At 48.5% G+C, this 22,074-nt stretch overlaps 1 protein-coding gene across 1 annotated transcript in view; it reads right to left on the reverse strand.

Annotated features, from left to right (window-relative positions):
• Fa2h (fatty acid 2-hydroxylase) overlaps positions 1–22,074 on the reverse strand; it is a 52,507-nt gene that overhangs the window by 7,212 nt on the left and 23,221 nt on the right. The window contains exons 2-4 of the mRNA XM_057753771.1: positions 13,740–13,832; positions 4,097–4,239; positions 3,259–3,365 (exon numbers count right to left, since the gene is read on the reverse strand). Of these exons, the coding sequence (XP_057609754.1) occupies positions 3,259–3,365; positions 4,097–4,239; positions 13,740–13,832 (343 nt within the window). The remainder of the gene's footprint in view (positions 1–3,258; positions 3,366–4,096; positions 4,240–13,739; positions 13,833–22,074) is intronic.

Below are 22,074 nucleotides of genomic sequence, written 5' to 3' on the forward strand. Positions count from 1 at the left end.
ATTTGATTCTTTGCCCCCAACTGGGAGATAAGGTTTTCCATGAGTAAGATCATAATTTTAATTTTTAAAAATTTGTTTTAAAGATGTTTTTGTTATGAATACAGTATTCTGCCTACATGTATGTCTCTACACCAGAAGAGGGCACCAAATCTCATTATAGATGGTTGTGAGTTTCTGGGAATGTGGTTTCTGGGAATTGAACTTAGGACCTCTGGAAGAACAGCCAACAGCCAGTGCTCTTAACCTTTGAGCCATCTACCCAGCCCTGACTAAGGTCTTCTTTATGTGTCCAGTGCTTAACACAGAAGGCTCCTAGTCACTTATCAGGAGAGAACAGCAGAGAACCCCTCACTGGAGGTTTGTTCCTGGATGAAATTTGATCTGTGCCACCCTATGCGCTGACCAGGCTTAGAGGGAGACAGCTTTGAGATGGACCTCCGAAGGGCCCAGGGGATCTGCATACTGTAGGCAGGCCCAGGACCAATGGCTACAGGGGCTGCTGTGGAAGGGAGAAAGTCTGGGCAGGTTGGAAGCAGGAGTGACCACCAGGTTTTTGGCCAGTGTCAGACCAGTCCTCATTTTGACAAATGGCTCCAAGTGAATTTCTAGATGCCTGGTAATGACCCTTCATCTGGGAACGAACAAGAGATGCAGCTACAGACTGAACCCGTATGTACCACCCCTCTCTGAAATTCTGTCTCCCCAGAGCTTACACTACTCTCGGCACTCCAGTGTTTATCCCAGAGCATTACTTGTCCGGTAGCTGCAGTGGGACTCCACTGAGTGTCCCTTTGCCTTGCTTTGTGAGCTTTTATTTGCGTGTGACTTGTGCCTTGCATGGTGACCTTCAGGATGAGGAATGCATGAGGCAATGCGTCTCCCATGCCTCTGTTGCTGGCACTGCGGCCTCAGCTTACTAGCCTGCCACACTGGACCTTTATCACACGGGCACATTTTAGCTGTCTGCAGAGGTCTGTGGTGCTGTGGAGCCCTCAAATCACGGTCCCTGCCATAGAGAACAGCCCTCTCCTATAGGTCAAGCCTCCTCCCGCCTCCTCACCCCAGCATTACCCAGTCTGCCCATCCGGCCGGAGCTGGTACTGAGTGGCATCTCTGGAGGAATCCAGCAGAGGGACCCGGGCCAAAGCTTTAGCGTCCCCTTCCCCCTCTGGCCACCAGCCCCGGCGGCCCTGCCACTGTTGGTAATTGTTAGGGGAGTGCCGGGCAGACAGTGGGCAATTCAGTGAGCAGGCCTCTGAGCAACAAGCCCTGTGCTGTGCCTGAGCTATTCAGCGTGGGCCGAAAAGGGTAACTGTGGCTAGTGGGATATGCACGGTAACCCTCTGGGTTCTGGGCTGGGGTGCGGGGGCACTTTCCACACTGTGCTCATCCCCCACCCTATCCTGGGTGAGGCAGATAAACTGAGGGCCCCAGTACTCTTGACTTGCTGTCCTCAGGGGATGTAGGAAGAAGAGAAGCCTCTGTGTATGGAGGAAGGAAACTGTCTGGTGCCATGTCAGGAACAAACTATGATCAGGCAAGGGAAGCAGCGATACCCCCAGACAGTATCCTAAGGTGCCCAGGTAGATACCTGGGCAGGAGAAGAGGCATGTGCCTGGAGACCAAGGTAAGCAGAGACTCTGTGAGCTAGAGGACAGATTGACCATATGACCCTGAATGACTCACTTACCTTCCCCAGGCTCTACTTTGTGTGTGCAAATGCACATGCGTTTGCAGGTATGTGTGCATGCTCGTACAGATCAGAGGACAGTCTTGGGTGTGTTCCTCCTCAAGAGCCATCTACTTTGATTTTTGAGTCAGGGTTTCTCACTGAAACTTGAGGCTGGCCAGTCAGGCTAGAGAGGCTGGCCAGTGAAGCCTGGGGACCCATCTGTCTCTGTCTCCTGAGTTGGGGGATTACAAGTGCTCACTCCCATGTCTGGATGTTTATATAGATGCTGGGGACAAACTCAGGTCCTCATGCTTGTGAAGCAACCACTTTACCAACCGATTTATCTCCCAGTCCCTCCTCTCAAAAAATCTTGGGAGATAAACCTGGAAGATAAGCATGCACCTAACCATGTACTATGTGGTGTTTGGACACATGTGTACCTTTGGGAGTAACTGTCTCCTCAACTCTGAGAGGGCATAGCAAGTGCTTTTTCTATGGGGCTGCTGAGAGGAGTCTCGGGAAAATACATGGTCTGGCACATGCTACATACTAAGTAGAGGAGATCATGTGTCCCTGCCAGGCTCAGCTTCTGTTGTGATGCCCTTAGCTTTGAAGATGGTCTATGGTGTTTCAATATCTTTCTCCCAAGTTCTCCTTCAGTCTGTGATGTGAACATGGGCTCATGGGCATGCAGCTGTGCCACCTGTCTGTCTGTCTGTCTATCTATCTACCTTTCTATTATATATATATATGTCTATCTATCTATCTCTCTACTATCTATCTATCTATCTATCTATCTATCTATCATCTACCTCTCTACTATCTATCATCTATCTACCTCTCTGCTTCTCTACTATCTGTCTGTCTGTCTGTCTGTCTGCCTATCTATCTATCTATCTATCTATCTATCTATCTATCTACCTACCTACCTATCTATCTATCTATCTATCTATCTATCTATCTATCTACCTACCTTTCTACTATCTGTCTATCTATCTATTGCCTTTTGATATAGAGACTCATTATATAGCCCTGGTTAGCCTTGGCTAGCCTTGGACATACTATGGTAGATGAGGCTGGCCTCTAGTTTACAGTAAGTAATTCCCTTGCCCTTGTTCTGGAAGCATAGGATTACACGTGTGCACCACTGTGCCTGGTCTTCATCTAGTCTCTCAGTGAGGAATTCTAGATTGTATATTCTCTGTTTCTTGAATTGAGACAGGATCTTACTATGCAGTCCTGGCTGCCCTGGGCCTGCTAATATATATAAGGATAGCCTCAACTTGTAATGATCTTCCTGTCTCTGCCTCCTGGGGGGGGTGCCATACCTAGCACATTCTCTGTTTTTAATTTCAGTGAGAGGTTCCCTTCCTGCTGTGACACTTGATGATATGATGATGTTTGTGATACTGACTTTTGTATCCGTTGGATTGGGGAAGACAATTTGTTCTATGCTAAACTCCACTTTGAAGTATTTGTGACACGGTTTTTTATGCCCATAGAAACTCCAGACCACAGAGAACACAGTTTCCTGCCATCGAGACCCACAGAGACAAGTCAGCAAGAAGGCAGTTTGTTGTCGTTACCTGTCGTGAATGACGTGAAGAGTCGGATGTTGTCCTGGCTGAGGGTTCGGTAGTAGGACCAGCTGAGGTACAGCACCAGGGGCACCCAGATGATGGGGACACTGTACCTGCAGGAGGGCCATCAGGGTGAGAGAGAGAGATGCATGGAAGGAGTGGGGACAACAGGGTCTAGCTTCTCTGAGGCTCACATTTTAGCTACAGCGGGACAAGCAGATACCAAAGTACACGCAGAAAGCCATGGAGAGCTGTGGTCAAAGGCACAGTGGTGGGAGGAGCAAGGGAAAGGAAAGAGAGGCTGTGAGTCCGTTTGTCGTCCCCCCCCCCTTTGGTTTTAAGAGACAGGGTTTTTTTACATAGCTCTGGCTATCCTGGAACTTGCTCTGTAGACCAGGCTGGCCTTGAGCTCACAGAGATCCACCTGCCTCTGACTCCCGAGCACTGGGATTAAAGGTGTGCATCACCACCACCTGGCCTGGATTTGTCTCTTGAGATGAGTCATGGGCAGAAAAGAACTATGGGGTACACGGTGACTGACTCTGGACAGCTATATAGACGCTGTCTTCTTGGGGCAGGGAGAACTAATTGCAGGGAAAGTGTCAACAGATGCATTAAAGGCTTCCAACTCTACACAGGAGTCTGGAAAAGAGCAGGCCCAGGCACACGGTAGGGTGTTACCCAGATAGTGGATAAAACTGTGTGCAGGAATTGATTATGGCTACAGCTTGTCCCACCTCCCCCCAAATTTACAGTATAGTCTTTATTTTAAGGAGGACTCAACTGTTCCCTCCCCTTCTATATTTTACTGGTGCTCCCATCTCAGACCCTGCACAGTGCTCACCAGACAGTCTTGGATAAAGCCTCGACGAGGTCAGAGTGGAAGAGGCGAATGGGCCTGGCCACTGGCTGGTGAACCCACTCATCATACTTCTCTCCCAAGTGGCCCACCTGCCACAGGAGAGGCTTCTGCCAGTCCACCAGGTCCTGCAAGAGACAAATTGGACCGTTGATACCTGTACTTCTGATATCCATTTCCACATCTCTTGGTTATAGCTTCCTATTCCCTAGCACCATCTCGGCTCATGAGCCACACACACATACACACATACACACACACACACATATACACACACACACATACACACATATACACACACACACATACACACATACATACACACACATACATACACACACACACATACACACACACACACACATATACACACACACATACACACATACATACACACATACACACACATACACACACATACACACACACACACACACAGTAGTTTTGGAGGAGGGAAACCCAGATCTAACCACACTGTCCCTTTCAGCCCCTGGGTGTGGGATCCAGATCAGGCTCGTGGCCTAAGCTTGCTTGGACCAAGAGCCATCCGATACCTGTTCCTCCCACTGGAGTTGCTAAGTTGGTAGAGTCTGGAGTTGCCAGCAGAGCCCAACTAATGAGCCAGACATCATAGAGTATGGCCAAGCCGAGAGCTAGATAGGTCGAAGCCTAGTGGTGATGTCTAAGGGCCCATGCTGACTCTACATACAAGAACCAATATATTCTGCATCACCAGGAGCTGCATCATAAATAAAGGCCCCCACTCCTCCACTGCAGACTTTCTTCTTGATGTTGGCCTCAATAATTCACTCGTCCATTAATTTACTCAAGTAATTATTCATTCAATAATTTGCTTTACATTTGATTTTTGTGTATTTTGATGATTGAAAGTGTGCATATAGGTCTGTCAGGTTCTGGAAAGAATCAACAGGTGTGCAGGAGACCCCTTTTTGTTTCACACAGATTAGAACTTAAGAGTTGAGACTCTGGAGTCAGTGCTGGGTTCAAATCCTGGCTCTACCACTCACTTTGGGGGGAAATTATTTGAACATTCTGAAACCCAGTTCCCTCCGCTATAAAACAGATAATAACAATATCTGTGGAAGGTATTCCGCAGGGTGAAGCACACGGAGTAAGACACTTTAGTGCTGACTCAAGGATGCCACAATTCAGAGACAAGAGGACTGTCACAAATGCCCAGATCTAGGGTAAGCAAGTAAGACTCTGAACATGATATGGGGTTTATTCATCAACATGGAAGATTTGGCTGCTGGGTGGGGTTAACTGCAGGGACTATGGGTACAGATGTGGAGTTGGAAACAACTGTGGTTCATGTTACAGATCAGTTCCTGGACACTGCTCTGTGGATTGCAGAAAGAAATTTGCTGAGGGCTTAATAGGACACCCTGTTGAGGTCCAGGAATGGTGATTCATGTGCCAGGCCAGCTGTCCCCAGACACACATTACACAAACCTCAGCAGCACTTGCAAGCTCACCCCCAAGGAAAAACTGAGGGGCCCTATTTACTTTTCAAATGTAAGGATTTATTTATTTTATTTTTATGCATGTTAGTGTTAGTCTCCATGTGTGTGTATGTGTGCACATGTATGTGTGCATGTGCATATTCCTGCTGCCTCTGCCCCTGGAGGTCAGAAAAGGGCACTGGATCCCCTGAAACTGAAGTTACAGGTGGCTATAAACTGCCCATTTTAAGTGCAAAAAACCAAACCTGGGTCCTGAGCCATCTCTGCTGCCTCCAAAGACCTTATTTGTGTTTGTGATACACACACACACACACATGCACATGCACACACAGAGATTTAAATCGTATCTGACTGTGTTCTTATTCACAGTCGGCAAGAATACAATATATAATAAGTGTGTGTGTTAACATGGACGTATAATGAAAAAAAAATGTGCCTGAAGTTTACTTATAGGAATACAGAGCCAAAGAGTTCAGAGGTTTTACCTATAGGCAACAAGAAGTACTCGAAGATTTCTGGTGACTTAGTGTAAGAGATTAATCTGGATTCTAAACAGTAAAGAACAAGGAACCTAAAGTCAGGGCCCATATTGAAATCCTGTCCTCGCTGCTTACCAGCTGTGAGATCCCGAGCAAGCAGCGTCTATACCCTCAGAGCTGCTCAGTTTCTTGTAAGTAAAGCTGGTAGTCCAACAACCCAAAAATCAGAGTGAGGGTTTCCAACAGAAGAGAGGTGGCCAGCACAGGAGGAAGGGTGGCAGTGGCAAGCAAGGGAAGGAGAGGAAGAGCAAGCAAGCCTGGGAGAGAGACCCTGCGACGATCTGGAAGCCTGCTCATCTTTCGCACATCTCCTGGCCAAAGCTGGCTCAGCCCCGGCAGCTCTCTCAGGAACTGGCTTCAGGTGTTCCCAGCCCTCTGGAGCCTCTCTACTGTTGCCATCACAGCTTTGGGGAAGGGGGGTAGGTGTTCTGCAGCAGGCAGGTAAGGCCACCAGTCACTCTTCTTGACTTCGTGACCAGGGAAAAAGGCCCAGACCTCACTTGGTTGCTGTTCCCTTCCTGACTCTGTCTTTTTAACCTCATGCCTTGGTCCAGTGATGCGGGCAGTCTCATGGCTTCCGTATCTCCATCCTGGGTCTCCAACTATGCACACATGCTCACTTTATACCAGGCAAAAGAATGGGAGGAACCTTCTAGCACACCATGTCTATACCTTGTCATGCAGTGCCCAGCCTGCTGAGCCTCACATTAGAAGGGGCTGGGCAAGGTCACATGAGAGCTTGAAGCTTTGCCCCAGTCTCAACACTCACGGAGTTATATGTCAATCATGATTGTAAAAACTCTACATGGCCTAAACCATTCCCAGCCGAACAGGTGCTATAATTACTGTCATTTACAGATGTGATCTGAACCTGGTCATCTGTCAAGGCCACCCTGTCACATTTTCTTGTTGAACTGTCCACTCACTATAGGGAATTCCTTGCTCTGAAGTCCTTAGGTTCTAACCCTTATGCAGCAAGCACTTTGTCAAGTGACTCCTCCCTCCATCCCAAATTTGTTTATGTTTATTCTTTCTTGCTGTTTTCTATCCCCTCTGTCCTTTCTTTTTTATTTGCCATAATTCTGTATTTTATTTTTACGAAATTTTAAACATTTTATTTACTCATGTTGTTTGCATGGATATGTGTGTGGGCACATGCATGTTACAGATTTGTGGAGGTCAGAGGACAACTTGGGAGAGACTCAGTTCTCTTCTTCCATCATATGGATTCCCAGGGATTGAATTTAGATTGCCAGTTTTGTTGGCAGGAACTGTTATCTGATGAGCCATCTTATCCTTCCTGGATTAATTATTTTAAGACATTTTACATTAACACCTCCATTGGTTTTTAGCGATGTCTCTCAATTTTTCCTTCTAGTAGTTTTTTTTTAGGGTGATTCCTGCATCTTTCATTTGATCACCATTTGTCTCACATGAGACCCCGGGATCTTCCATGTTCCATGCTTGCACGTTACAAATGACACCCATATGCCTAAGTTTCATTTGTACATTTAATTTGGCCTTACAGTTTTTTTTTATCTCCTCCCATAAGTTTTTGTTTTGGTGTTTTTATAAATTACTTTTTATTTGTGTGTGTGTGTGTGTGTGTGTGTGCATGCTCTTGTAACAGTGTGTCATATTGCACTAGCACAGACAGTCTCCAGAGTTGGTCTCTCCCTCCACCATGTGGGTCCTGTAGATTAAACTCAGGTTGTCAGGCTTAGCAGCAAATGCCTTCACCGGCTGGTCCATCTCACAGGCTCCTGGCGGTGTATTCTGAGACAGGGCTTGTTACGTGAGGTAGCCCTGGATAACCTAGCTCTCAACATGTGGACTAGGCTGCCCTTAAACTTGAGATAATTTTCCCGTCTCTGCTTCTCAAGTGGTGGAATTACAGGCATGTGCTACCATGTCTGGCTTCTTCCCCTGGCATTGTAGCACCCTCAAAGCGATTTCCCAAGAGCTGGGACCTTTACCTGGTGCTAGGCCTGTTTGGCTGCTATATGCATACTGTCTTTTCTTTTCTTTTTTCTTTCTTTCTTTCTTTTTTCAGCTTGTGTCTAGTCCTGGTTCCTGAAAGACAGTGTCTTGACTAGGTAGCCACAGGTTCTCCCTTGCTGGTTATTTCCAACATGGAAGCTGTAGAAAACTGATTTTGAGGCAGGCTAGTGCTGGCTGACTGCCTAGGTGGGCTCTAATGAGGTAGAAAGAAGCTCATTCCCTTTTTAACAGACAGGCACTTTCTTAGCTCCCTGCTCTCCCATGTGAGTGGCTTTCTTCCTAGGAGCTGGCCCCTGCTGGCCCCTAGTCCTGCCCTCCCGCTCTGCAGACTAAAGCTCTGGGTACAAGGGAGGTCTGGGCACTGTAAAGGTCTAGAGCCACTGGATGAGGTTGGTGGGGGAAAGGAAAGAAAAGTAAGACGTAGACCATGCCTCCAGCTCCCAGGCATCTGGAGACTTCCATGGCTACCCTCACTTTGAGCCTGTTGGACCTGATGCTCAGAACAGGCAAGGCTAGTGCTGTGTGGATGAAGGTGAGAACATGCCCAGAAACTACTCTGGAGTGGGCAGGTTGCTGGCCTCAAGGCCTTTTTTGGTAGTTCATAGACCTGAGCAACAGGCTGGGCCCAGGATGCAGATGCAAATCAGTGAGTATCTAGGCCAAGCATCTTGTGTACCCCATGCCCTTCCCCCAACGCAGTTCTGCCCCTGCCCAGCCAGGAAGGGGGAGGCTGCTCCTGGCTATGTCAGGAATGCAGCTGGCAGCAGCATGCAGCAGGAGGAAAGGGCAGCCTGCTACCCAGAGAGTGGGCAGAGGGCCTGCTGCCAGGGTGAGGAGGGCTTGCTCTGCTCTTCTTCTGGTTCCCTACATGCCCTTCCTCTTGGACCCAGGTGGCACAGGACACTCCTCCAGAGCTGCCTCTACCCAGAGGCAAGTGCTCAGGCTCTGCTTTCCCCAGGGAGTAAGAACAGGAGGTGGCAACTGCTGGGTGCCGGTAGCTCCTCCCACTGCCATGAGTTCATGCAATTGTTTAAAGAAATGTCCACCTGGGCCCCAGGCACCTGCTCCAGGACAGCTTTCTGAGCCAGGGAAGCAGAGGATGGGCCTCCAAGCAGCAGGCCAGTGGAGAGAGCAGTGAGGGACAGGAAGTTCCCGAAGGACTCCTGGCTACCTTTTCTACACCCTAGTGATAAGTCATCCTGGGCTCTGGTCCCATACTCATTATATTCATAAGCCTTAATCATCAGACTGGGGACTGTGATAACCTCATATTACAGGTGAGAACACCAAAGATTGTCTGCTCAGCCACAGAAGTTAGAGCTGGGCCTGATCCTGAGCATGGAGCTCAGAGCCTGAGTTCTTAGCACCTGGAGACCTAGCCCATCAGCCAGTGGAATCAGGGGCCTGTGGCTATGAATTCCCCAGCACACAGCTGTGCCTAGTGTCAGCGAGCTGGAGTATCGAGCTGGCTGGCTGGGGTCCTGCCAGGATTGGTGCAGATCTCTCCTACTCAGAGAAGTGGGGCAATCTCAAGACCACTGCGGTAGCTCTGGGTCACCTGATTTCTTCTCTGGTACTCCGCATTCTCTCCACTCAGGGGACATGAGATCTGGGGAAGGGTCGTCCTGTCTACCTCTCTCTAGTGCTGAGGTTACAGATATATACATGTAGGTTCTGGGAATTAAACCCAGGTTTTCATGCTTGTATGGCAAGTACTTTAATGACTCAGCCATCTCCCCAGCTGCACCAATGCATTTTTCTTGGTGACACATCTGGTAGGGTGGTTTTCTACCTGTCTCTTGATGGAAAAGGGTATACTACATTGTACAGCCTCTCCAAGGTAAAGGAAGCCGATTGTGTTGGAGTCTGGTTTAATCTGAGGCAGGATACAGAAGGAGATGTAGCCATGCCTTTGGAGAGGCCTCCAGAACCTGTTCGGGTTTGACCTTCCTTTCTGCCATCTCCTCTTCAAGTCATAGGCTCAGAGAGACTCACTTTGGGCCAGATAAGAGGTGAAAAGATTTCGAGACACATGGGAGTAGAAAGGAAAGGGCTCACTGGGCATGGTCAGCCCAGGTAACTACTGCGGCTAACTTGCTATCCGGATTGCTTACCTCCGGTTAACATGCCAACTAGGCTGCTTAGCTGTTGGCCAAGTAGCTCTGGCAGAAGACTATATCCCTTGACTCTTGGCATTTGTTTTTTTCTTTTCTGTTTGTTTGTTTTGGTGACAGGGTTTCTCTGTGTAGCCCTGGCTGTCCTGGAACTTGCTCTGTAGACCAGGCTGGCCTTGAACTCAGAGATCTGCCTGCCTCTGCCTCCCAAGTGCTGAGATTGAAGGCCTGCACCACCACGCCTGGCTAGCTGCTGACAGTGTTAACAGAGCCAGTGAGATCACAGATGGTTCATGAACTTCTTCACTACATTTATTCCGGCTCAAGTACGAACTGGAGAGCAAAGCTGTAATTTAGTCAGGCACGATGGCGCACATCTGTAGCACGATGAATGGCACACATCTTTAATCCCAGAACCGAGGGAGGCAGAAGCAGAGGCAGGTGGATCTCTGAGTTTAAGGTTAGCCTGGTCTACATAGAAAGCTCCAGGCCAGCCAGGGCTACACAGTGAGAACATGTTTCAGAAAGAAAGAAAACAGCAACAGAAAACAACCCAAAGCTGTGTTAAGTTGGTGGTCATTTGTTGTCTAGGGGTGTTTGGAGGGGGACCTTCAGCAGGATCCCTTAAACCCCATCTGCTCTAACTGCTTCCTGGAAGGCTGGCAACCCCTGCCCTCTGAAACAGGACTGGCACAGAAGGCTAACAAGGGAGCACTCTGTGAAGAACGCAGCAAGTAGCCTAAAGATGAAGCAGGTTGAAGAGAGAAGGTGATGGGCAGCTGTGGTCACCAGGCCAGCTGGGTTCTAGAAAACAAAGACTGAGGTATGGGAAGGAGTTGTGATCTAGTTGTTTTTTTTTCTTCCTTCTAAGGAAGCCTGAGTCCTACTCAGCTGAGAGAGTCAAGGGGTAATCTAGATCATTCTGGTAAAATTCCACACAGAGCCTGAAAGTCAGATGGACCTCACCTCTGACAGGGTGGGGCACCAGAGTTTCCTGATTTTTGCTCATTTCTGCTGTCTTTTCAGATTCTTCTATCCCCGGCCCAGCATGATCAGCCTAGTTTCTCCTCACTCTGTCCAGTCTGACCCACTTGGTTCCCCAGCTTCTAGGGCCAGGAAAGCTGGGCCCTGGCAGCCCATGGCTCCCTTCCTTGGCAGCATCTAGAGGGTTCACCTTGAATACAAAACTAAGGAGTCCTACTCTTGCAAACTCACTCCTGGCCTGCGGACCCTCTGGTGGAGGGGAGGCAAAACCACCACCTTGGTGTCTTTCCACAGCTTCTCAAGACAGACCTACCCCAACCAGGTCAGAAACAGCCGGCAGCTTTCCTAGTCCCTTCCTTCCCCAAGAGCTGGGGCACGATCAGGTGAGGAGAGAGTGGGAGGACTCTTTTAGGAAGAGAAGAGCAAAAATGAAAAGAAGAGAAGGGAGGGGAGGGCAAGACAGAGAAAGAAATGATAAGAAAGAGAAGAGGGGAGGAGAGAGCGCTATTTATTCTACCCAGAGAGCTCAGCATTGCACTGGCTTTCCTCAGGGTGGATGGGGTGAGGTGGGGTGGGGACAGTACCAAGGGGACCCAGGTGGGTGGTGGACCCCTTCTTGTAGGCCACTCCTAGTCTTTCTCTCTCAGTCCAGGGACACAGGAAGAAGGTAGAAGAAGTTTGTGTGAGTGAGTGTGTGTGTGTGTGTGTGTGTGTGTGTGTGTGTGAAAGACAATGAAAAAGAGGTGGGGAAGGTGAGTCAGGCCCAGCTGTCTGTCTGATGTGCTGGGAGCCAGGCTGGGACTAGGAGGGCACCCTTCCTCCCCTCTGTATGGTTTTCCTTCTTCCTCATTGTGTAAGTGATGGTGAAAGAGCCCAGTGGACTAGATCATCCTCTTGCCTCATACAGCGTTGGCTGAGGGTCAGCCTTGAACCACAGCTCAGGGAGACCATGGAGGAATCTCTCTGGAGCAGGAGGTGAAGTGTGTGTGTGTGTGTGTGTCATGTCCCCAACTTGTCACAAAGCAGTTTGTTCCCGAGATATTGTATAGGCTGCCACACTGACATAGCCCCCGTGAGCTCTTTGCAGTATGTTCTTCCAAGAGTCAAGCCCTAAGCCAGTCTCACTGGTGCTGGCTAAAAGGACTTGTGCCTGAAGTACCTTCTGCTGGCTACTCACAGCCTGAGTGAGAACACACTGGCTTATCCCTGGTCTCGCCCCAAACCCTCATCCTCATCAAAGTCCCTCCTGTTCCAAGGCAATGTCTGGAGTCTAGCTCCTGGGGTCCATGTATCACTCAGGTGTCCAGCTCCTCACTTGTTCTGCCCATATGCAGAGCAATCCCAAATCCTCTAGATTATTAGAGAAGCCTGCTATTTGTACTGAGTACCCTTCTCCTCTGTCCACTGTGGGCAATCATTGCCCAACCCTACGCTAATGATGAGTAATGAGCTCATCCAGGAATGGAAGCCAGAAAGGGGGTCCTAACAAGCTGACACAAGGCTTTCCTTGTGACTTGGACAAGTCTTTCCTCTTGCTGGTCTATTTTCCTCTTGGTCCCATGGCTCTCTGGAGGGGATGGGGCATGGAAGAATCTCCCAGTTTCTCAAACTGGATGCACTACATGTTTCTGTCATGGACTGGCAGCTCTCCAGAGGGAGTCCCACAGATAAGGGATCTCTCCAAGTAATGGGGCCACAGCCTTGGGAGTCCTGGTCAAAGGGGTGCAAGAAACAGCCAGCTGTGGGAAGCTCCTTTGGTCCATGTCCCTTCTCCTCGTGCTGTCACAACTGCTTGGAGGAGGAGGGGATGGCTGTCCTATTTGTTTCTGTGCCTCTGGTGTCCATTGCAGGCAGAGGACACACATGCGCACTCTTGTCTATGTCCAGAGATAACAACTTGGGGACAGTACTGTGACCCAAGATGGAGGGAAATAACATCTGAGCTTGGTTCTCACCCAGGCCCCTCTAGGCAGTGCTGCGTTTCTGTGCTCTCCGTGGGGAGCCCCCACTCTACTCTTCCAGAGCTCACCTTACAGCATTAGGATCTGCATGGTCTCTAGAGGACAAAAGAAGCTGGCTGTCAGACTGCCCTATCTGCCACATAACCTTTGCCACAAGGGTCTTGTGGGTTCTTTATCTACAAGGGACTTTCCTGAGGGATCATAGGTGCCAGGAGTAGATTTTCCATGTACACTGGCCAGGGTGGGTATGTCAATCCTGTCATAGCCCCTTTATAACTTCAGGATTCCTGATGGGAGACCTGTCTTATTCCAGGTCATGTAGGGTGGGTTTCTTGCAGAGATAGCATACACCATTTATCCCAGCTTCCCACCGGCAAGCCCTCCGCAGCCCCCAATGCCTGCAGCTAGGTTTGCTGTCCCAGCTCACATTTGGGCATTGTGGGTCCCAGTGGCCCTTCTTCATCTTCCCTGGGCACACATCATAGCTTCACATACCTCCCCCAACCCTGTAACCCCAATCATCCCCAGTGTCCTCTGCCAGCTACCTTGTCCCAGTCCACCACTGTGAACTGTGGCTCAATAGCCGTGTCTGTCTTCTGAGTCCCTGCAGAGGCTACAGCACCATTCTCCATGGGATCCTGGAAAGAGAGACACAAAATTACTTACAGGGTGATGGGGAGAGAATGGAGCCCCAACTGTCCCTAGCAGGAGAGCTAGGAATGGGGAAACCCCACGGGTGGAACTGGGGTGGGTGGAATCCAAGGACAGCAAGTACTTCTGTGACTAGAGACACTGGTGTGGGTGTCCTTATTCTTTGTACTTCTCCCTTTCAAAACAAAAATGAAAGATGCAGAAAGATCTGGAAGAGCGAGCAAAACATAAGGAAGTGAGAGTGGCTAGGGGTAGCTGCCAGACCCAGCAAGTGTCAGGCAAACCAAGTCACAGAGTGGCCCCCAGGACACCGGATGCAGCTCCCTGCGCCACAGCTGATGACGGCCCTCCTCTACTTTCTCCCTGCTTGGTTACTCACCAGACTGTGTGGGTCACAGGCTGGTCCACGTGACTGCACGAAAGACAGGCAGTTGGAAGCCAGGGAGACTGGTCCTCCAGCAATCGCAGTCACATGTGGGACAGAGCGAGCTAAGGTGTGCCCAAGTGGGCTCAAGGTTAATTTAAACGAGCAAAGAGGTAAAGCCAGGAGGAGATGGAATGTGCTGGGAAAATCACACAGCTTTGGCTAGCTTCGACGTCACATGGGATTGGGGCCAGAGAGAGCAGGCTTACACAGAAGTGAAACTCAGGCTTCCCTGTAGGAAGGGTAGGGACGGACCTTGCCCAAGGGAGCTTCCCAAATCTCTGTGCCCCCAAACAACCACAATCCTAGTGACCCTGGGAAGCCAGATGTTAGCAAGAGGTTTAGGAGGTTTGAGCAACCAGCTGGGATTTTTTTTTTTTCCTTTTCCTCAGACAGAGTATGTAGCCCAGATTACCCTTTAATTCACAATGCAGGCCAGACCCATCTCAAGCTCCCCGTCTGTGCCAGCCTCCCAAGGACTGGGTATGCGCCAGCAAGCCCAGCAGCACTGAGTTCACTACTATGCTCATATTTCTCTTTCCAAATAAGTCTAAGGGAGCTTGATGGTGATGGCGGCCATGTTGGTGTTTTCTAGAGAAAACCCAGATGCATTCCAGAAGTGGGCTAATTATCAGACTAATACCTCTTCTTTATATATCTATGTATATACGTATTTTTAATTGAGACATAGTCTTGCTTTGTAGCCCAGGCTGGTCTCAAACTTACCATGCTCCCATCTCAGCCTCTCACAGGCTGGGGTTACAGACATATACCACTATACACAGCTTCAATACTTGGATTTTGAAAAGGTAGTTTTATTTCTAATTATGTGGATAGGTGTGAGCATGTGCGTGTGAGTGCACTGCCTGCAGAGGCCAAGTGAGGGCATCAGATTCCCTGGAGCTGGAGTTCCAGGTGGTTATGAGCAGTCTCATGTGGGCTCTGGGAACCAAACCCAGGGCCTCTGCAAGAGCAGTGTACACTCTTAACGACTGGTCTCTCCAGCCCCTTATGGGTTTTGTTTTTTCTAAGACAGGGTTTCTCTGTGTAGCCCTAGCTATCCTGGAACTCTGTAAGCCAGCTGGCCTTGAACTCAGAGATCTGCCCGCCTCTGCCTTCCAAGTGCTGAAATTAAAGGTTTGCACCACCCCCACCTGGTTGAATTTTATTTATCTATCATATCTATTATATCTATCATATCTATCTATCTATGCATCTTATGTTCTCTTGAGGAACAGAAAGACGGATTTTACAACACATTATGAACAGAAACTCTTTAGATATTCTTCATAAACTGTTTTCTTCCTTCTCTGTCAGCAGTTCAGTTACCTTTCTTGTTCCTTTCAAGTTCCCTCGATTTTCAGGTTGCTTTGTTTGTTTGTTTGTTTTTTCCTTCAGGGGCCTGGAACTAACTTGGTAGCCCAGGCTGACCTAAAACTGGTGGTGCTTCTCCTACATTGGTCTCCCAAGCACTGGGATTACAGATGTGAGCTTTCGTGCACGACCTGAGAGCGCTGTTTTAATCTCAAAACACTCCCGAGGGCTTTAGCCACTGTGCTATCAAGGTGGCTGTTTTCTTCTGGTTGCTCCATGTGATGGCTACTCTTGGTTGTCAACTTGACTAGTCTGGAATGAACTAAAACGCAAACGCATGAGCACACCTGTGAGGGATTTTGTTCTTAATTAAATCGTTTGAAGTGAGAGGTTCCACTTCTAATCTGGATCTTTGAGGTGGGAAGAGCAACCTTTAATCTGGGCTACACCTTCTGCGGGTAGTCTACATAAGGTCATGGAAGAATGGAGCACCCCCCCACACCTGCTTGCTCTCCCTCTTGCTAGCAAGTCCATTCCTCCCCTGTCATTATAACTTGCTTCTCTGGGACTCCGGCATCCACTGAAGACCAGCTGAGAGATCGAGCCTCTTGGGCTAAAAAACTACTGGATGCTTGGACTTTCCATTCATAAGCAGCCATTGTTAAATTACCTGGATCACAGCCTGTAAAACATCCTAATAAATCCCTTTTATATATATATTATATATATGTGTGTGTGTGTGTGTATACACATATATATGTATGTGTGTATGTGATTTATTATATATTATGTGAAATATATATATATATATGTATGTATGTATGTATATAAGAAAGAGGGAGATTCATTCTACAAGTTTTGTTCCTCTGGAGACTCTTGACTAATACATCCCAACTCCTTTCTCAGTGTGTTCTACCCCTTCTCTGGACTGCAGTCCTGCCCACTGTAATGCCATTGCTGTAACTTAAGACAAAAGGATGGTCTTAGCTGGGAAGGGATTTTCACACATATTACCATTTAATGTTTTTGCCTATGTTTACACTCTTTAGACACTGAGAGCATCATATACAGAACCGATTGAGGCACCCACTCGACACGGCTGCAAACAGAAGGAAAGCACCAAGTATTCCACTATCTGACTCATGTTTCCAGTCTTCGGCACACATCCTAGTATGCTTGGCTGGCTGCCTCCAGGTCCTGGCAATCACCCCTGGCTCCTCCCCTCTGGGGCTACACAATTCCTTCTTTCACCTGATAGGTCCAAAAACATCTGAAGAGGGCCAGCGTTTCCACCTCATGCCATCTGCTTTCCCCAGTCTGTCCTGGGACACAACAGAATCTCTTACCATGTCTTTGGGTCCATGCTTCTCTCCCAAGGAGCGTATGGTGGGCTACGTGTAGGACCAAACAGAACTCGTACCCCTTTCTCACAGACCATGGGAACTGAGACAACATCATGCCTTTTGGCCACCACTCTATCAGCTCATTCCTTCAGTTTACTGAACCCTGAAGCTTTGTTAGTGACTGCTGTTGGCATGGGGTCGGAGGGTGTGTATGGTAAGGCTAATCTTCATTGTCAGCTTTTCTGGATTTAGTCTTACATGGGAACATCTCTGGGGTTGTCTATGAGAGTGTTTCCAGAAAAGGTTAGCAGTCAGGATGCCTGACTTTCTGACATTGCAACACGATCTTGTCACCTGAAACTATGTTGGGTGAAATATCTCGGGACACATGTGAACCACAGACTATAGGTTGGACACCCCTGGGCTCAGCTAAAGAGGGAAAACTCAATGGGTGGTACCATCCTATGTGCTAGGGTGCCAGACTGGGTAAGAAGGAGAGAGTTGAGCAGTCTTAGCTTCCTGATGGCAGACACCAGGTGACCAGCTGCCTCTAACCTTCCCATTTTCTAACATCCCTGACATTTCCCTTCTCAAATGTCACCCTGTCTAGGAGACGACGGGTTAATGTCTCATGAATGTTTATTGTATGCTTGGCCCTTTAACCTCCCTAGCAATAATACTACATGAAGTAGGCGCAGTGACATTCCTATAGCCTTCTACCTAGTGAGGAGCACTAGTCCTAGTAATGGGACTCCAGCACATTCTCTTTCCCATCATGCTCTTCTTCCCTTGTCATCTGAGTCAGAGATGATGTCTTCACTGTCCTCTTTTGGCATCATTTCTCGCCTCTGTTTTCAAATATTTGGGTGATTACCATTTATTCAGGGGCTTATATCAGGGACCTTTGGATTGCTGCTTGCTGTTTCTCTAACTGGACTCTTGCAGAAACCGAATGTTATACCCACATGCCCTCAGAGAGCTCATACTTCACAAAACAGCCAATGACTCTTGAGACTTCCTGCCAAATGATAGGACCGAATGCTGGGGTCGGGGGGACATCAGGGCTTATGTTCTTGGAGGCGTTAAACAAATGCAGTGCCCTAACCCTGTTTTGCAGTGAGGAATATGGTTCTTTGAGAAAGTGGTGTCCCCAAGACAGGGAACACATCGTCCTGGAGTGCTACTCCAGGCTGGCGAGGGCAGGCAGTGGCCACAAACAAGGATGAAAACGCACGTGGACATACACTGTCTGAGCAGAGCGAAGGCTCATATGAAATACCAGTATTTTTTCCACAAATAAAAGCATTTTTAAAGATGACTATCAGCAACACATCCCAAACAAGAGGAGATCCAATACCAAATATATAGGAAATGCCCGTTTACAGCACAAAGGGCAGTTCTTCTAAAGAAGGGCAGCTGACAACTTTATCTCAACACTGGGAACAAGAGGTTCAGCACACAGAAGTTCCAGAGTAAAATCTCACTTTATGAGCACCCATTTTTCACACTTGTTCTCCTGCTTCAAATGGGTTGATGTGGTTGGACTCCAGACAGAAGCTATAAGAGGAAACAGACCAGGTGTTCGCTTTGAACCAATCCTAAGGCTCTACTTGGAAAAAACAATTGGAAGTCCAGTTAGACAGAGAGATGATGGCTACAAATGGAAACAAAACTGTTAAGGCTTTTCTGTTCAGTTCAGAAACTTCTGTTTTAAATGAGAGATGCCAAGGGACAGCTGCTCTGGGGACCTGCTCCTCCTAAGAGCCAGGAGACAGAGTCTGCTGTCACAGGAAAGAGTGACTCACCAGCTCCCATCCCAGTATTGAGTAGCCAGTGGTTCTTTCCGGAGAGTTCTTTTGAGTCATAGACCACGCCCAGAGTGAGGGCTGACAATGGGAGCACACTGACCGCGAAGGAGAAGAGGGACAAAGGGGAAGGGATAGGTGTGACCTCTTCCACTGCCCCAGCCCAGTCGGACCTCAAGGAGGCATGAGGACCATCAGGCAGCATTGTCACAAGTGTCATCCTTTCAACAACTCCTGGAGTGACCTCATGAACAAAGCACTTCCTGGGTGGCATCATGGGTCAACACTCTTCTCTGGCAGAAGCCCGAGTCAGTATCACAAGACTTAACAGGCATCCAACATGGAAAGAGACTCCAAGGAGAGCTAGGGTCAGCCATACATTGACATCACCTGCTGCAGGAACATTCTGGATTAGACACATTCCTCCTAGCCATCTCTTCTTTTAGTAATTCTCTCAAGACTACCTGTGAGGTCCCAGAAGGTCTAGAGAACCTTCTCTACATGTGGACAGAAGATCCTCTGGATGAGGTTCCCCTGGTCCCATTCAGGAACTGAGACCTGGTGGCAGCAGCCGTGTTTTCCAGGCCCGTGTTTATTCTGTAGTCAGGCTGGGCTCACCTTTGCATTCCACAAGCAAACACCGACCATGAATCAGAAGTGTGCAAAGGTCATCCCAGGGAAATAGGGTACAGCCCTAACTTTAAAAGTCTTTAAACATTTTTTTTTTTTTTTGGAAACTTCCACAATGCATTTAAAAGACTTTCTTGATCCTGGAAGGATGCCAAAGGGACCTTTATAAATCAATAAAGAATCCCAAACAAAGAAAACTGTTCTGGCTGATTACTTTAGGTTGGACAAGTTTCAGTATTTGGGATGTGAGGAATTTTGTAGTCAGATGTATACCGGCTTTCACAAGAAGGATTAACACATGCACTCATGAGTGCGATGACAGACGGTGTCCTTTCCGTCTAGTGACAGCTTTCTTCTTTAGGGGAAGAGGACCCTGAGACAGGATCTTGCTCTGAAGTCCAGGCTGGACTTGAACTCATCATCTTCCTGCCTCAGCCTCCTGGCTGCTGAGATCATAGGCATTGCCATCACGCCTGGCAAGCGGCGACTTTCTTATGATCCACTCGAGGGACATGAGACAGTCCTGTGTGTTTGGGTCCTGCCCAAATTCTCTGCTGTGGGAAGACATGCAGGTGCTCAGGGCTGGAAGCAGCTCACTTCCTTTCTATCCTATTCACCTGCTGATTGCCTCTTGAGCTAGAATGTGGGCTCTTCAAAGTGGGGCCCCTGATGCACGTGCCCCAGGAGGGCACGCAAATACCTGCTGAACAGAGGAGGCAGCCATGTATTAGCAGATCAATGGCTGTCTAGGTGAGAGATATAAGGAGGGTTTATATGTAGGCAGGGTGGCAGGAGAAGACAGCTCCAGGGCCTTCCACAGGCTGATTTTCCTTAGAAAGAGAAAGACAGCTACAAGGAGTCACCAATGCAACCTGCCAAGGACCTGGCAGAGGCTGGCACCGTTCCTTCCCAGCTCAGAATCACTGTGGGGAGTGAGACAGACATTTTGACTTCCTGAAACCCTTCCAGCCATAGTCTGTGGCCACATGGAAGGGAAGCCTGAAGCCAGCAGCTCCTGCCATAGCTTCCCTCAGCTCAATGCCACTCACTGGCTGGTCGCGAGATGTCACTTGCTCTTGTGGCCACAGTCCTGCTTATGGTTCTGGGTTTTCCTCCCCAGCCAGCTTCCTCACAGCAAGTTCAGCCCCATTAGACACAAATACACAAATGGCAGGTGTTCACTGGCAGTCCCTGAAGGTCCCAGGCACCCTGACTCCCTGTTCCTACCTTCAGAGCCTAAGTAGGTGACAGTGTCAAGTACAGCAGGGTGTGGCTCATGACTCCATAGACAGTTTCTATGCAGGAATGGTCTAGACTTTACTTCCACGAGTGGAGACACACTTGCACAAATTTCCCCTCAAACCAGAGCCATCAAGAAACAACAACTCAGGGTATGAGTTACTTTTCTCAGAGCTTTGTTAAGACACCAGACAGAAGGATGGGGCTACTTGGGCTCCTGACGTGAGGATACTGTGCCTTGTGGTGGGGAAGGCTTGGTGGCAGAAGCATGAGGTAGCTGGCCATACTGGATACACAGGGAGCAGAGGTGAATCTGGTACTCAGCTCACTTCCTCCTTTATGTTCAGTGACACCAACATTCAGGGTAGGTCTCCTCTGAGTAGTTAAATCTTTCTGGAAATACCTTCCCCTGGAAGTAAGTGTGTTTCCTTGGTAGGTCTAAATCCCTTCCAGCTGATAAGGCATGAGATACCTTTTGCTACAAGCATTGGCACAGAGAAGGAGGCAGACATTAAGGGTAGTGCTACTCAATGCTCAGGTCACATGATCTTGAGCTGGGGAGAATGATGGGAATGAGGACAGTACAGAGAAACAGAGGGCCGTGTCCTGTGGTGAGGGGGCAGCTCTGAAGGAGGAGGTTCAGGTCATGGGAGATGGGGCCTGTTTCATCACATTGTGATTTCTAAGAAGATCCAGAAAACTAGGTTTTTATATGAAATTTCTAGACATTTTTTCTCTCCCCCACTTCTTATGTATGCTTGGAAATGCTCTACTGGGTTCTAGCCCCAGGCCTGGACTTGCATTTTCAACAGATTTTATGGTTGAAACTGACATGCATGAATATACACACAGCCCTTGGTGTGAACGCTGGAAATCTCCTGGTGAGCTGCTAAATGTGGGTGTCCTATTCACTGAGGAGAAGGGGCAGGGGAGTCAATGGGAAGGAGGGAAAGGGGTAGCCAAGAACAAGGATTTTATTCTTCCCCAAATTCCCAGAATGAGGAATCTGGATGGAGAGGCTGGGATGCACCCACGGGAAACAGGCCTGTAGGGAGCCCTGTACCCAGCCCCTGGGTGTGTTGGGTGATAGGCTGCTACTTGAAGAACCAGGGTCTAAGGTACATGAAGGGAGACCTTGGACTTCCTCCTCCCTCCAGTGCAGAATGACAAGGATCAACTTCAAGAGAAGCCAGGGACTTGACGTGGCAGTAGATGCTCATTTTTACTAGTGTTCCTTCCCTTGTCTCTGGGAAGGGGCCACAGGCCATGTCTTCAGGGTTTCACTTCCCCACTCATAACCCTCCTAAGCCTCAGCACTTCAGAATTGGATCGTATTTGTAAATACATAATTAAAAAGGAAATAAGGGGGGATTAGAGTATGTTCTGATGTAACTGATATTCTTATACAATGGGGAAGCTTCAAAGCAAGGGGTGCTACAGAGAGAACGTTATGTGAAGATGAAGGCACAGACAA

This window comes from Chionomys nivalis, chromosome 21 (assembly GCF_950005125.1).
Source record: "Chionomys nivalis chromosome 21, mChiNiv1.1, whole genome shotgun sequence".
Taxonomy (NCBI): Eukaryota; Metazoa; Chordata; class Mammalia; order Rodentia; family Cricetidae; genus Chionomys; species Chionomys nivalis.